This window comes from Solanum pennellii, chromosome 5, assembly GCF_001406875.1.
Source record: "Solanum pennellii chromosome 5, SPENNV200".
Classification (NCBI taxonomy): domain Eukaryota; kingdom Viridiplantae; phylum Streptophyta; class Magnoliopsida; order Solanales; family Solanaceae; genus Solanum; species Solanum pennellii.
The window spans coordinates 11,326,166-11,342,990 of NC_028641.1; the positions used below are offsets into that span (position 1 = coordinate 11,326,166).

Below are 16,825 nucleotides of genomic sequence, written 5' to 3' on the forward strand. Positions count from 1 at the left end.
AATAATTAATTATTAGTATGACGCACCTGTAAGATGTCTTAAGTGTATAGTGTTACAGCAAGGAGGAACGGTAGTTTTGTACATTTCTCTGCCTTAGCTTAGATTTCAAGATTTAGTAATTAATAATTTCTCTCTTTTTGAGTACTACACTATGCCCACAGTTCACAAACAAAAAAAGGACAAAGTTGGAAAATAAGCGTAAAAAGTCGAGATATTTCGCACTGCCTTCAAACAGAAATGGCACGTGTCCTTCTCGAAGCCTCCACACTCCCCTAGAAATGGTCATTAACGCCTCAATGATTCTGGACTAAGGAATCCCTCCTGACCCCATAGTAACGACACGTGTCATCTTCACAGCCCTTTGATTTTAATTAAATATTCCCCAACTTTCTTTATCACCCAACAAATTTTCTCATTTGCATCACCAATAGCTGAGCAAATCAAACTTCCATACAACCAGCAAAATATGTCTACCAACAAGGTTTGTAGTTAGATCTCTCTACGTTTTTTTCTAATTTTATCTTTAATTCATGTTAATCCAGTCAATTTTTTAGATTTTTTTCTTAAAAAGAATTCTGTTTGATTTGTGATGGATAGGTTGAGATGGAGAAAAGCGAGGTTAATTTGAAACATCTAGGGTTTGTAAGGGTGTTGGCTCTAAACACTGCGGTTTTGTTGTCAAATCTGTATGATTATGCGAAGCAGAACTCGGGGCCTCTGAGATCAACTGTTGGTACAGTAGAAAATGCTGTAACCACCGTCGTAAGGCCTGTTTACGGTAGATTTAAAGGTGTTCCTGATGAAGTCCTTGTTTTCCTAGACAAAAAGGTATTCAATCTTCACTTATACCATGTTAATTTGTTGTTTTCATAAATTATTATGTATTATTATCTGATGATTACATCTTGTTAGGTATGTTTTTTGGTTTTGTACTCTAAATGTTTGTGACTCTGCCTTTCATTTGTTTCAGAAAGGCACATACATACATGAGTAGTTGATTAATTACCTAATGAATTTGAAGATGTGGGTTGAGTTAGTCAGTGTCAGTAACTTGCAAAGATTTGTTCATGTAGGTGTTTTTGTTTATCCTCTTTACTGTTACCTTTACCTGAGAAGAATCGTATTCTGCCATGTTAGCTACTCAGTAGGCCGCAGTGCAATCTATGTTTTCGCATCTGTTTTTTTCACCAGTAGTGAATCTGGAAATTAGTTAATCCCAAATTCTGTCGAGGATTTTGTGGTTTGATTTTCTCATTGATTTTTCCTTCTTAACCTATTGTGAGTACATATGGTTGTCAGGTGAATGATGGAACAGCAAAATTTGATGAACATGCTCCTCCATTGGCCAAGAAGGTTGTCAGCAGTGTCCAGTCATTGTTTCAGAAGGCATCAGAGGTAGCACAAGGCTTGTCCAAAGACATACAGGAGGGAGGTCCTCGTGCAGCTATCTATCATGCTGGTGAATTGTCTAAGCAATTTGGTACTAGGCAGGTGGCAGTACTCTGGTATCATGTCAATCATTGTCCACCATTGCACGGAATCGCACAGATGGCTGCTCCTACAGCTGCTCACTGGTCCGAAAAGTATAATCATTTGGTAGCTAACTTGCAAGGGAAGGGTTATAGTATCGTCAGCTATATCCCTTTGATACCTGTTGAAGAAATCTCAAAGGCATATAAACAGGTTGAATCTGCTGCAACGAAGAAAGAAGGTGCTACTGACTCGACCTCAAGTAAATCTGAATGAGATTACAATCTCAGTATTATTGTTAAACCCAATGTTTCTAATTGTGCTCTTGAAAGACTTTAAGTTTGGGTTGGAATAGGAAGTGTGGGGATATCCATTGTATAAAAGCTATAGTGTATTCCCTTCCTTTCTGTAGTACATCTGATATGTGAATGATTTTGTGCCGTGTGTTCTTCTTGATCGTTTCCTTGGCTGTAGTGGCGTGTCTATGCAATATCTTTCTATGCATAATGAAAGCTTGATTTTGACTAGTTTATGTTTGGGCATTCACTTTACTTATTTGATTAAGTCGTTCTTGTGAGATGAACGTATTCCAGTACCACCTATGTAAGTTGTTCATTAAGTCGTTCTTGTGAGATAAACGTATTCCAGTACCACCTATGTAAGTTGTTGCTGCTTGCAGAAATGTTATCTTCTTTGCTACTGATAGCAACAGATTCTGCATAATTAAACGCTGAATGACAATGGTGATTACATCCATTTGTGCTGTTGTGATCTTTTGGGAGCCAACCTCTGTTGTTACAAACTTACAATATGACAGGATACAGCGTACATCAGGCTAGGCACAGGATACCACATTGATTTGGGCGTCAACAATGTGGAATTTTTTCTTTGCTTCCGTACTAGGCTGATGTTGATTGCATATATTATGCAATACGAAACTGGGAAAATCAGTATGTTAGCAATCAATGTGTGAAGCCAATGTATTAAAATCTACGGCGTGACGAATCCGATTTCCGATTCACATCTTGGGCATTTGATCCAATAGCGTTTGGTGAAAGTGTAATCCAATCCAAACTGAACACTTCTTAGTTGGGTTTGTGAGATATAGTGTATGTGTTGTCTTTGATGAACAATCACTTCTTCTTATGAAGTTTTCAAATAAAGTTGTCTACATCTGGTAATTTGGGAAGATATAACTCTAGTAAACATTTCACTACTAGTAGTAGCTTTGAAATTGTGAACATTTTCGCTAGTGCTAGTGACACATTTTATAATTTCAATGCCGCCGAAAAAAGTAAGGATAAATAAAAACGAGGCCACAGTCTTCAGCTTTCAGGCAGGCAAGGACAGTAATAGACAAAAGCCTCCATGATACATGTATAGAAATTGTTTTGGGTATTGTGTTGTGGTTGTATTTTTTTTGTCAGTGCGCAGAGGTCAAAAAAAGAGTTGGCCAAATAACCATTTTTCAAACTTAATTCGTTATTAAGACAAAAGTCTTAGAAAAATAAGTGATATAGCCACTATTAATGACATTACCTACATGTCCTAATGGCAGTTTGACACATACAAAAGAGCTCTCTATGTTTTAATATCTCTACTTTGAGGCTCTCTATGTTTTAATATCTTCATCTTGGTTTCCCCTTCTTTTCCCACTAATTTGGAATAATATATGTACATTCTTATTTGTTAAAAATTATTATAAGAAAAAACGAACGGGAGAGAAATCAGAGCTCATTTTGTTGCTAGCTATCGAAAGAGTAACTAGTCCAGCGAGTTCTCGGTTAAAATATCCATTTTCAAGGTAACATCATCTCTTACTTCATAGTCATGTTTTCTCCAAATAAATTTTCAAAAAATAAGATTCAAAATGATTTCCCCTCCATTTTAGATATTTGAGAAATCTTCTATAATAAACACTTTATAACTCATCATAGGTATATTTTAGTAGTTTAAAAACATTAAAATCTGTTTCGCTATTGTAGGAGGTGCATTTTGAACCACGATCCTATTTAGTCCCAATCTATACAAATGTCAAACTTTATCGATCATTAACGATTGATACTGTAATCCATTTTATATCTTTGTAGTCGATTATGACAATAACTGAATTTGTTGTTGCTGGTGGTGATTATATAGGAGTGTATAGAAGGAGACTCCCAAAAGTTGAAAATGGAACTCTTTTAGTAAGACAGACAGTGCCCATTCCGTTACGTTGCAATGGTTCATATGACAATATGATTGCAAGCGTAACTGAGACCAGTGAGTTAACGTGCGAGCCAAATGACTTGGTGATTAGCTATCAAATGAATGAGAGGGGCAAAATACATCCCACAATCATAAAAAATGAAAGGCACTTGAGCTTGTATATGTTAGATATTGGTATTGATGGCTCTAGGCCTACAGTGAGGATAAACGTTAATGCGAGGCCTCCAATTGAACCAACAAATTCATCTAATGGCAATAATAATTCGATTGGAAATGAAATATTGGATGCATTCAAAGGGGAGCTTGGGTATAATTCAGATGAGAGCTTGGGTGATCATTCAATGAATATTCATGATGATCCAACTAATGTAGAAAATCAGTCGGTAGATGCGGAAGATCCCGAACTAGTATGTTGTGAATAAATGCAGGGACAAAAGGATTGGGATCACATCCAATCATTCCTTCTCATATGAACTAATTTATATATAAACCAAACTTTTAGTAACAAGAACGAATTGCAATTGTTATTAGCCGATGCGGCGGCAAAAAAGTCTTTTGATTTTGCTATTGTGAAGAGTTGTACTAAATACTTAAAGGTGAAATGTGTATCTTGCAACTATGCATGGATGTTGCGGCCGAGAATATACGAGTGTTCGGATAGATTTTGTCAAGACCTAAGCCTACAACCTGGATGTGGCAGGCACTTGAAGACCATTGCTGGTCCTCAAGCGAATCCTCATTCTGGATGACTACAAGCGAAAGACTTACTTAAGCATACAAATCTTAAAACTGAAATGAACAACTTTTAATAAAAATAATATATTCAACTAGCCATAAGATAGACAACTTTAGTTTTTAAAACATTTAATAAAATAAATGATTCATACAAACTGCTCAACTAAACTGACTATCTATGAAACCTCTAACTGATAAAGATGGAAGTCGGGACAAAATCCACGACCTCCTAACTAAACTGAAAAGTAAATGAAATCCTTCGGAAGTAAGGAGACTCACCATCGCTATCTCAAATCTCGGATATATCAACGAAGCTCTTGTTGAAGACCCTGAATACCTGTGTCTGCATCATCAAAAGATGCAGGCCAAATGGCTCCGTACGTGAAATGTACGAGCATGTAAGGGGAATTCTAAAGCATAACATAAGCTTGATAGTTGAATAAAAAGGAAACATACTTACCTCTTTTCAACTCAACTCAAATCAAGAATAAGATACTCAACTCAAAGATTAGATATTCAACTCAAAGATATGGTACTCGACTCAATGAAGTACAAATTAACTCAAGATACTCAACTTAAGATACTCAACTCCTGATACTCAATTCAACTCATTTCAGTATAAAACAATTTAAAACAAGTGAAATATAAATAAAACTTGTTTAAAATCATGATGTTAACTCAAGATAATAATATCATAAGAACATATCATACTCCCTCTAAAAGTCTACTTGTGCAATGCATGAATGAAGTCCCATACACCCATTCATACTAAGCAGAACCCCTTGAGAAACCATGTAATTTATATTGTTGGGGTTTCTCTAACCGACAACCAACAGTATGAGCCTAAGTGGTGATACAACGTCTTTCCCACGCTACCAGAACTGTCCTATACCTTGCTATCAATATAGGACATCCTCTACCTAGTGGATCCACTGACTAAATTTACGTGATCATTCCCACATCGGTGCTCAATACTACTCTCAAAACATACTTTCGCTCATACTTTTAATAAAACTTTCTTCCTTTGGGTTGAGATAATTTATCGAACCCTTTAGCTTTAAAAAGCTCCTTTTTGGTATCAATGTTCTCCTTTTAGTTCAAAACTCCTTCGGAACTCTTAGTTTCCTTTTAACTTAACTGTGAAACATTTATAAACCTTTAGGGAATACTTATTTCGCTTATAACTTTTGAGAAATGAACTCAACTCTTGCTCTTTTCTTGACTTGAAACTGAACTCTTACCGGAATAATTAGTTCCCTTATAGTTTTTGAGAATTTAACTTAACTCATTACTCTTTCTTGACTTGAAACTCGACTCTTAGGGAATACTTAGTTCCCTTATATCTTTTGAAAATTTAAATCAACTCTTTTCTCTTTGCTTGACTTGTAACTTGATCCTTAAATCAAAGTTAAAATGATTGTGTAAGACCTTTTGAAAACTTCAAGAAATTACTTTGACTTGCTTTTAAATTTTTAAACTTGACTCTTAACTTCCCTTGAATTGAAGTATGGATAAAAGGTTCATGATCTCATGTGTATATTTCCATGAACTTCAACTTTGAGGGTTCATGCGGAATAATGAGCATGAACTATTCAACTCGAGAACTCAAGGATACTTCTCAACTCATATTGTTCGACTTATAGGGTTCATGCAAAATTATGGGCATGAACAACTCAAATCAAGGACTTCATGTATAACATATAATACTCCCATGATTACAAATATAATCTCAAAAAAAATAAGGAACTAAATACTCAAGGCTTCGAACTTTGAAATATCACTCTCTCAATGATACTCAATTTATGGAATTCATGTGGAAGTTATGGGCATGAACAACTCGACTCGAAGGTCTAAGTAACTAGATGAAACTCATGTATATGACTTTCTCACTCTCTTATTTAATTCCTCAAAACTTAGTTTAAATCAATGATGGATCTCAAAGAATTCACAATTGAACTTGAAGACTTTCTTGAGCTCTACTCTTAACTCTCTCTTCAATGTAAATTATGATTTCAAGCATTATGGTTCATGATATGAAGTATCTAGGTGATATTGTAGACTCATGAATACATACTCTTTACTCTTATACTCACTTGCTTGAGTCTTAAAAAAAGTTACGAGAAGTTGTAGAAGACTCATCAATTGGACTCAAAAGTACTTTCTTAGAACATTTGAAAGAATTCTCAAAACTTAACTCTCAAGGTTATGAACATGTTAGGACTAATGTGAATTATGAATTCAAGGTTATGATCATGTTATGGCTAATTTTAGGTGTAAAGAAGTAGCTTAGATTAGTTAGAATCGAAAAGGAGTTAAGGTGCACCTTAAACAAACTCAAATGGACGGAGCTACCGGAGGCAAACTGGACTGGAAAGACGACCCTGGGGCTGTAGGTGGCGCAGGGAGCCAAACCCTGACGGACAGAGATGGGTTTTGGGCGATCTGGCAGGCGCGCCGCGCCAGGCCCCAATCCAGAAAATTCTGCCGAGCACTTTTGGTCGTTTTCTCACCCTAAATTGCCTAAATTCGAATAGTTTCTTCCCCAATCACTTGGATTCGATTGCTTAACTTAATTACACTATAATATACTAGAAATAATACTAAAATTACTCAATTTGATCTCAAGAAATCATCAAAACTGCAATACAACAAGATTTAGAATGAACTTCAAGAAAACCTTTTAAGAACTCATCAAGAACTCTAATCTTTAAACTTTAAGCATAAAATTTCGCTTAAAAGAATACATTATTGGCATGTGGGTGAACTAAATCAACAGTATGGAACCTTACATACCTCTTAGGGATTATACCCATGGCAAAAATACGCAACTAGACTCGAGAACGTCGGCGAACGCCTTCATCATTGCATCTTTTCTCCTCTTTTCTTTTCTTGCCTCTTCTTGAACTCTCAACTAAACCCCGAGGTGATTATAGGATTATAAAACTGAAACTAATAGGATTAGACCCCTAAAATATGACTAAAAACGAGTTAAATCTGATTAGGTAAGGAAAGGACCAAAATACCCCTCACTATTTTCGGCTAACTTTCCTTAAATGGACAACCTAACTTCAGAAGGTTATATCTCACTCATCAGAACTTGAAATTTTGCAAACTCCACGGCTTTGGAAATATAGTTCAAAGATATTTCCAATGGTATCTTGTATCACACCTAACTCATCCTGTACTGGAATTTATGGTCCTTTGAAGTTGACCCAAAACTCATACTTAACTTAACTCTCAAAATTTCAGATTTTTGTTATTTCTAATTTAATTCTTTTTAGAACTCTTGGTGCTAAATCTATATAACTGACCTTAAGACTTAAGAAATTTTTAATTCCATGGTGAAATATCACTCACTACGATTAACGACTCAAGTATTAGTTTGAAAATTCTTTTGGGGTGTTATAGATTTCGTATCTATAAGTACATTGGTGAACATATTTTTGGCGTTAAACATGCCAACAGTATCCATAGAAAAATTTCAATCAAAGTGATTGCTTCATTTTGTGTAAATATGTATAGTGATGGCAAGGGTCCAAATGTTAAAGAGATTCTAAGAGCTATATTTAATTCTTTTCATTGAAGTCCAAGCTATTGGTGTTAAACATGCCAACAGTATCCATAGAAAAATTTCAATAAAAGTGATTGCTTCACTTTGTGTAAATATGTATAGTGATGGCAAGGGTCCAAATGTTAAAGAGATTCAAAGTGCTATATTTAATTCTTTTCGTTGAAGTCCAAGCTATTGGTGTGGTTGCTAAGGAAATGGTTCGAGGGAAAGCGGAGAACGAATATTCATGCTTACCGGCTTTTTCTTACATGTTCGATACAATCAATGTTGGTTCTAGTTATTGTCTTATTGTAAACGAGGATAGTTATAAGTTCATGTATTATTTCTTTGCCTTTGGTGCTTGCATTAAAGGATTTTTTCCCACATGAGAAAGGTAATTGTGGTTGATGGCACTCATTTACATATTCATTTACACGGTAAATACGAGGGTGTATTGTTGAGCGATGTGGCACAATATACGAAGAATCATATTTATCCGACTGCCTTTTGTATTGTGGACAAAGAAAATGATGTATCTTGGACGTTCTTCTTTGAGAACTTGAGGAGATTGTGGTTGATGAACCAGATTTGTGTTTTATCGCTGATACGCACAAGAATATCGCCAACGGCATTGTAAACATTTACAATCATGCTCACCACGGATATTGTATGAGGCACCTCAGTGAAATCTCCGTGTAAATCATCGTTGTGGAGATTACCTTTATCTTATTACAATGTGGCAAAAACTTATTCTTTGGAGGAGTTTGACAATCATTTTGTAGAATTCAAGAACAAATGTCCCGCAGCAGCCATCGTCCTTGAGCATGATATTGGTTTTGAGAAGTGGTGTAGGACACATTTTCTTGGCAACAGTTATGATGTGATGACCACAAATATCACCGAATCACTCAATGCTATGTTGATAGAAAAAGAGAGTATCCCGTGGTCTCTATATTTAATTCAATTGCTAAGAGTTTTGAGAATTTTTTAGGGAGAGGCATGCATATATACTCATATCTATGGGTGATCAAATGGTGCTGGCTGCGGAGAAAATCACAAGAAAAAAAAGATCGAGGGCTCTTGTATGTGGAGAAAGTAAACGGTGACGGAAATCAATTTACTATTTTCGGTGCGGGTGTTACTGCCTATGTGGACCTACTGGAAAAGTCATGTTCATGTAGGGAATATTATTTGATCAAGATACCTTGTGCTCATGCGATGGCCGCTTTGCGATCGAAACATAACAATGAGTATGGTATGAGCTTCTAAGATTACTCTTCGCCTTTGTATAAAGTTGAAGCGTACCTTCCTGCATACATATATTCTATTAATGTTGTCCCTCTCGAGTCGAAATGGTGTTCCAGAAGAGTCTTTTAATGTAAAGATTCGTCCTCCTCTTGTCGATACCAAACTTGGAAAGAAAAGAAGAAAACGTGTCAAAAGCATCTGTGAGAATTTCAAGAGCAAGAGAAGGAAAAAATGTTCGATTTGTAAGAGAACCGGACACAAGAAAACTACATGTGTGAAAAACAACACATCTTAAACAAATTTGATAGAATTTATTTTTGTAATGAAGCTACTGCTTGCTTTTTGCTACTATAATCGAATTTCTGTTTTTTTTGCTACTGTAATCAAGCAACTGTCTATATATATATATAAATTATTAATATATAAAAATTATTAACATATTAAAATTATTAACATATGAAAATTATTAATATATGAAATTTATTAAAATATGAAAATTATTAATATATGAAAGTTGCTAACATATTAAAACTATTAACATATGAAACTTATCAGTATAAGAATTATAATTATTAACATATGATAATTATTAACATACGAAAATTATTAATATATGAAAATTATTAAAATATGAAAATTATTAACATGTGAAAATTATTAATATATAAAAATATAAAAATATGAAAACTATTAACATGTGAAAATTATTAATATATGAAAATTATTAATGTATGAAAATTATTAATGTATGAAAACTATTAAAATATGAAAATTATTATATATGACTATATATAATGTACCGAATCAAACAATGTTTAAAATATAATCTAAGTAGATCTAATTCAATCATAAATAATACAAACTACATGAATCCTTAATGAATTGTCAAAAAAGTTGGAATTTGAACTACTATTACCATCTTAAAAATATGTATATAAAAATATGTACTGGTTGTCAAAATACATAAACATCTTAGACAATCGATGCATATCTATGTGTGTGGTGTGTGTATGATCAATGAGATTTACACTCTGACGTTAGTAAGGTATATTCAGATTTATGTCTATGTTAAAGCATTATAGATACTGCAGGTATTAGAATATGACAGTTATATATAGACCAAAAGCAGTAGGATTTTAAAAAAGACAACAATTAATTAATAATAAATTATATTTTAAAAATTTATCCAATTAAATAAGTTTAAACAAGTCATATGATCATGTAAGAGTCCATATAAATTGGGTGTGGTGATTAGAGATGTATGAGGAAGAATTGTGGTTATACAAACAACATCCTTAGAACAATGCTTGAGAAAACATAAGTATGTTGTGAGGATATGTTGATTGTATAACCACAACTCTTTCTCATACATCTCTAATTGCTGTCTTTTGTAAATCTTACTGCTTTTGGTCTATATATAACTGTCATATTCTACTACCTGCAGTATCGATAATGCTTTAACATAGACATAAACCCGAATATACTTAGTATTCAGAATGTAAATCTCATTGATCTTAAACACACCACCCACATAGAAATGCATCGATAGTTTGAGAGGTCTATATATTTTGAAAACCAGTACATATTTCATATACACATTTCATAACGGTAATAATTGTTCAAATTCCACTTTTTCAATGGTGACATTGCTTATTTTTTAGTATATAAGAAAGACAATTTCTCATAAACAACTCAAAAACATCCATTTTTACAATGTCTCAAACATCCAAAGCAAAAAAATCTTACAATTTTCATTGCGGTAAACCAGCTACATTGAGGACGTCACACACCGATACAAATCTAGGTTGATAATTTTTTAATTGTGCAGTTGGAATATGCCCATTTTTTAGGTGGCATGAAAATGAATCATCAACGAGTAGCCTGTAAAATTTTCAAGGCGTTGCTAAATTTGAATTAACAAAGCTACGGGAATTCGAAGAAAATAGAGATATGCTAATGACTTCCTTAAAAGAGGGTGAAGAGCAGAGGAACCACTATAAAGTGTTGCTAAAAGATGCTGAAATAGATCAAGATCAACTAAAAAAAGGTTGATTTTGGTAGAAGAAAAAGAAAAACGCCTAAAAGCTATATTGTGTGGTTTATTTTTTGTATTTGCTTTTTGGAAAATTTGTAACAAATGAGTAATAGAAATGTAGTACTGAATAATAGATTATTTCTCTCTATTTGTTGCACTGTTTTATCTTTTATTTTTTATTTATAATGTTGTGATAACAATTTATAGTATTAGAGATACAAGTTTATTAAGACAGATAATATGTACTGTCAGATGTACATTTTTGTCTTCAAAAATAGAAAAACAAAAGACCACTTTAACCTTATTAAAGAACATGTCTTCAAACCAGGGAAAAACCCAACTGTTACAAAACTCACCTCAACTATTACAAAAATTAATTGTCTTAAAAACAAACAACTCCACAAATTGTCTTAAAATATCAGGGAATAATATCCCAAAACTCACAACTGCCCTTAATCACCACCAACCTGAGTACTAAGCTCCATCACAATACTTATCACGTCTATTTCCACTTCAGTGGCCAAACCTTATTCTTCAAGCTTTTCCTATTCTTCATTCTCTTTTATCTTCTCCTGTTGTTGTTCTTTCTCTTCTTCTCCAGTTACTTCATTTTCTTCTAGTTTCTCCTCTTCTTTTTCTCCATTGTTCTCTTCCATCGTCTCCTCTTGTTGTTTCTCTTCTTCTTTCGTCTCCTCTTCATCAACTTCTTCAGCAAAGTATGCATCAACTGCGGCAAGATTATCATCCACTACAACTAATGGAAGGATGTTGTCATCCACTGTTGGTGACGAAAAGTTGTCATCATCTACTACAAGATCAGTGGCTAAGCATTAATACAAATACATTATATTATACAATTAATAAGTATATAAATTTATCTATTTTTTTTCTTTTTCTTTTATTTCTTGTCAACTTCTCCTCTCGTACAACAGTAATGATTTTCACCATTAATTGCTCGAGGGATGCAACACGCTCACTCAGGCTTCCATCTTTAGAAGTACTTGGTATAGAATTCTCCCCAAGTTAATTAGGAATGTATTCGTTTGAATATTCATCCTCCACATGACCTACTGTAGAAGTGAGGACAATGACACCTTTCAAACCAGCCTTTAAGGCATCAATAATTATGTCCTTCACTTCGTCCGTATATGGCTTTAATGTTGCTATATAATTTTGTTTCTTTTCACGGATTGTAGGTACTAGGTATGGATGCACAACCTATAAAAATATATAAGTAGTACAAGACCTTCAATAATATACAAATATTTTTATATAACAAAATAAGTTTATACCTTTGTATATTTAAATGGATCACCTCCGACAATGTTATCACTCTTTGTCCTGTGCCATCTAAGTAAATGGGGAATTGACAGTAAAGAATCCAATGACTTCTTTGCATATATATCAAGATGAGGAAAAGTCTCATATATCCAAACCTGATGTTAATAAAATAACAAATAAATGAACAGAAATATATATGAGTTTAATATTAATCAATTCCATAAATAATAAAAATTACCAGAAACGCCCAGGGGAGGCCATACAAAGCATATGATGCATTCCCTCTTTCCTTGTACACATCACATTGTTTCTTCAATTTAATTTAGTCTTCAAATACTTCAGTGTCAAATCAAAACACTCTTTGCCCCACGGATAACTCTTGAAAAACTCTAAATCATCAGTCATATTAATGTGGTTTGATTTCACAATCTTAGATCGATCGTGGGCAAGCAATATTAAGTGGATGAACCAAACTAAAGAGCACTTGAACTTCTGCTCCTATTCAGTCTAGAACACTTAATCAAACTCAACAACTTTGATTTATTAATATTCTTATTCTTGATTACTTTATAGTAAAATTTCTCATCTTTGTCAAGCACTTTTTTTCATATATATATCGTGATGTATGCTCCACAATTCAGACTCGTAATCAATGCAAACTATTTTAAGCCAAAACATGAAGGCTTATCATTCTCACAAAACACATCTCATGCAATTTTTTATCATGATTGACATGACACAATAACATGTAATGGACCATCTGTCCATTAAAGTTGTAAAATTCTTAAATATGCCTTAAATGACCAAAACAACTACGTTTAAAGTCATTATAAATTTTTTCATTAAGTAAAATATTTCTAAAATTATTATACAGAGTCATTCTTGCTCTCACATAAATCTTGGATGGAAAATATACTAACTCATCGATACATGTAGTTAGATTAGAGGACTTACCCTAGATTTCTCTTGCACAAGTTGGCAAGTACAGAGGATCATCATCCTCATCTACAGTATCTTGGGTATCTTCACTTGTGGACTCCTCTACTGCTCTCTTCACTAGAATCAACCTCATCAAGACTTTCCTCATAGTTGTAACAACCCTAAAAATGAATAGGATCAAGACTTAGGGTGTAAAAAATGTTTGTGATTAAACCAAGGTTCACACGGATTGATACGCGTAGAACCAGACCTCAGAACCCTTACCACGACCAAGTCAACTAACTTGGGGAGTTATTTGAGCTTGGAAAGGTTGGAACCAACCAAGTAAGGCTCGCGAAAATGAAGATTTAATTGAAAGAGTCTTTACCGGACTTAAAAGAGGAAATTTTAATTTTTGAGGGTCCAGGGGTAAAATGGTCTTTTCTAGGCCAAAGGTATTGTAATTACCCTAAGGAATTAATAAATTAATTAATTAATTTAATTAAAAGAGCAATTCGGATTGGGGAGACCCGGAGTGACTGATTTCGCAAATGGGGTGCCACTCGGGTTCGAGCCCCATGATACGCTCAAACTTACTTCTCAAATAAGAAGTAAAGTGGTCGTGTCAAGTAAATAACCCAACTAGTGAGGTTGGGATCGTTCCCACGAGGAAAATCGATTAGACTTAACTTTAACCTATTATTACTATTGTTCGGTCAATTACTTCCTTGGAAAGCAAAAACAATAAAAGGGGAGTTTCTATTTCTAAATGAATGAAAATAACTAATGAAATTGAAAGAGACAGTTAACAACTTCGAATGTTGGAGCTTAATCAATTAATCAAAGTAACTAGGGTTCCCCACAGGTTCATAACTTGATAATTCTAACCATAACAATTCTTTCCTACTATCTTGCATGCAAAGTGATAAGTTATGTATTTCTAAATCCTTGGTCCGGCATCTAGAAAATCTCACTCCGCACCTTGGTCCGGCTACGTGTATTGCTATACTAACCCTTATCTTTACCTCATATTAAGCATCGTATTCGATATTTGACTAAGTTATTACCTCGTACCAATTAATACTAGCCTATTAGATAGTATACACTAAATCTATGTTGATAATTCTTTTCCTATTATCTACCTCCTTGGTCCGGCAAGTAGCATTAAGGCGAGTTCTAACGTTGGCCATCCGTTAAAAAGACTTCTAAGCGAAAGAATTATTAATACATGCAAGACACTATTCTAGAATTGTTATTTTTGTTAGGTTTTATCTCATTATTTGCCTATGGTTCCCACAACCCTAGTTATGGAGTTTAGTTACCCATAGTCATAATTATAATATTCAAATATGTGATATATGAATTCATGCACTTACTTCGATGAGAAAGAATAAAATCCAAAAGTTCACTTGATTAATCAGCAAAAGTCACCAACAATCAATTACAAGAGTCTAAAAATATTCAAGAGTCTAACAAAGAGTCTAAAAATAATCAAGAGTCTAACAATAATCAAGGGCCTAACCAAATAATCCAGAGTCTAACCTCAAAAACGAGGTTTTTCGAACTATTTATAGAAAATAAAAACCTAATTAAACAAGGACTCTATTTGCTGGAAATCTGTCAAAACGCGGCTGGGTCGACGGACCTCGCGACGGATCGTCGTGGTCACGACGGACCGTCATGGACTCCGTCGTCCCATACTTGTGCAATTTATTCTGCTTCTCTCTTCATTACCCTCGACGGCAAGTATGACGGACCATCATAGACACAACGGTCCGTCGAGGGTCTTCATTTCAAAACACTTAAACTCTTGGAATATGGGTATTGGGACTACTTCTATGAACTTCATGACGAACCTGCAGGACGGACCGTCATAGACACGACGGACCGTCATGAACTCCGTAGCCCCACACTTGGTCAGACTTCCCCATCTTCCTTCAGCAGCTGCACTACGCTGCCACCTACGGACCGTCACAAGCACGACGGACCGTCATAAGCTCCGTAGGTGGTCTCTTCTCCATTTCTTCGTTCAAAATCTCCGCATTCATCTTTGGACAGATTTCCTGCAAAATAAAGAGAAACTTATATAAAAATTAGCACAAAAAGGCTTTTGGACACACTAAACTTAAGGAAAAAGTATTAATAATACATGAAACCACGGTATATAAACACCCTCAACTTAAATTCGTTGTTTGTCCTCAAGCGACGCACTATGACTCAATACAAAATCTTTGTACAATAGTATCCATGTTTCATGCTTTGCAATCATCTGGCTATCAATCCCGATTAATCTCATCAAATCTATGCATGCTATCACTATTAGGCTTGAATTATGTGGGATCAGAACATGACACAGACTCACCATGCGCTAACACCTATCCTCTTCAATTTCTCACCGAGGTGCTAACAATTCTGGTATTGCAACTTGTGTCCTCACTTTAAAACAAAATCCTCATTTTTCACACAATGATTTCAGTTTGAGTATAAGGATTACTTTTCAACACTCGCTCTCAGAACAAAGTCACACTCATTCATACCTATTGCCATAAGCTTGCCCTTATTTTCACTGCCTTAAGTTCGCTATACAACCCTTAGGATCACGATAGGACTTTCTTAGCTTGTAACATAGGCTCAGGGTCAGGTAGGGTATATTTAGGTATACTTTAGTGACTTTTTGCCCTCCTTGACATATCGGCTAAACATACCACTTTTTATCATTTTATTTCGCCCAATTTCTCATATTCTTTCACCTTGCTATTTTCCCTTCTTTCTTCATTTGTGTAAGTGACTCTCTTCTTTTCTTGCTTGTATTTCTTGTATATTTTTCTTTTTCTTTACTTTTCTTTCAACTAATTCTTGAGTCACTTTACTTTTGTTCTTTCTTTCTCTTTGTTCTTTCAACCCCACTTTCCAGAGCATTCCTCATAATAGCCACCCTCAACTCATGGCTTTGCCATGAGTCAAGGTACACAATACCCAAAGTTGGGTCAGGGCCATAACAAAGGTTGTTTACTGCATTAGCCACCCTCAACTTATGCTTTTGGCATAAGCTGAGGTGCACATGTCCAAGGAGGGACCAGGGCCAACACATTATTCCCAGAAAAGATCAGTTGGGGTGAAAAAGAAAGGTCTAATTTAAGCTCAGATCATTTGGATCAAAGAAGGATAAATTTCATTTGGTTTTCTTTTATTTAGGCTAAAAATGGGCTATATTGAATAAGGGCCTATGATCCTTTCCTAATTGTCTATTACAGCTTACTTTTAGCAGGACTAACCAGGCAAGTTCTAGCTCAGTACAAATAGGGACTTATTCAAATCTTCCTCACACTCACTTGACATCTCATCACTCTACCAGATTATCAGACACCTAGTTCGAATTT

At 34.6% G+C, this 16,825-nt stretch overlaps 1 protein-coding gene across 1 annotated transcript; it reads left to right on the top strand.

Moving 5' to 3' along the window:
- The first annotated feature begins 303 nt into the window (after positions 1-303).
- Positions 304-2,002, top strand: LOC107020752 (REF/SRPP-like protein At1g67360). The gene is made up of 3 exons (XM_015221233.1): positions 304-481; positions 598-828; positions 1,300-2,002. The coding sequence occupies exons 1-3, from the start codon at positions 467-469 to the stop codon at positions 1,744-1,746; spliced, it is 693 nt and encodes a 230-aa protein (XP_015076719.1). The 5' UTR covers positions 304-466; the 3' UTR covers positions 1,747-2,002.
- The last annotated feature ends 14,823 nt before the right edge of the window (positions 2,003-16,825 follow it).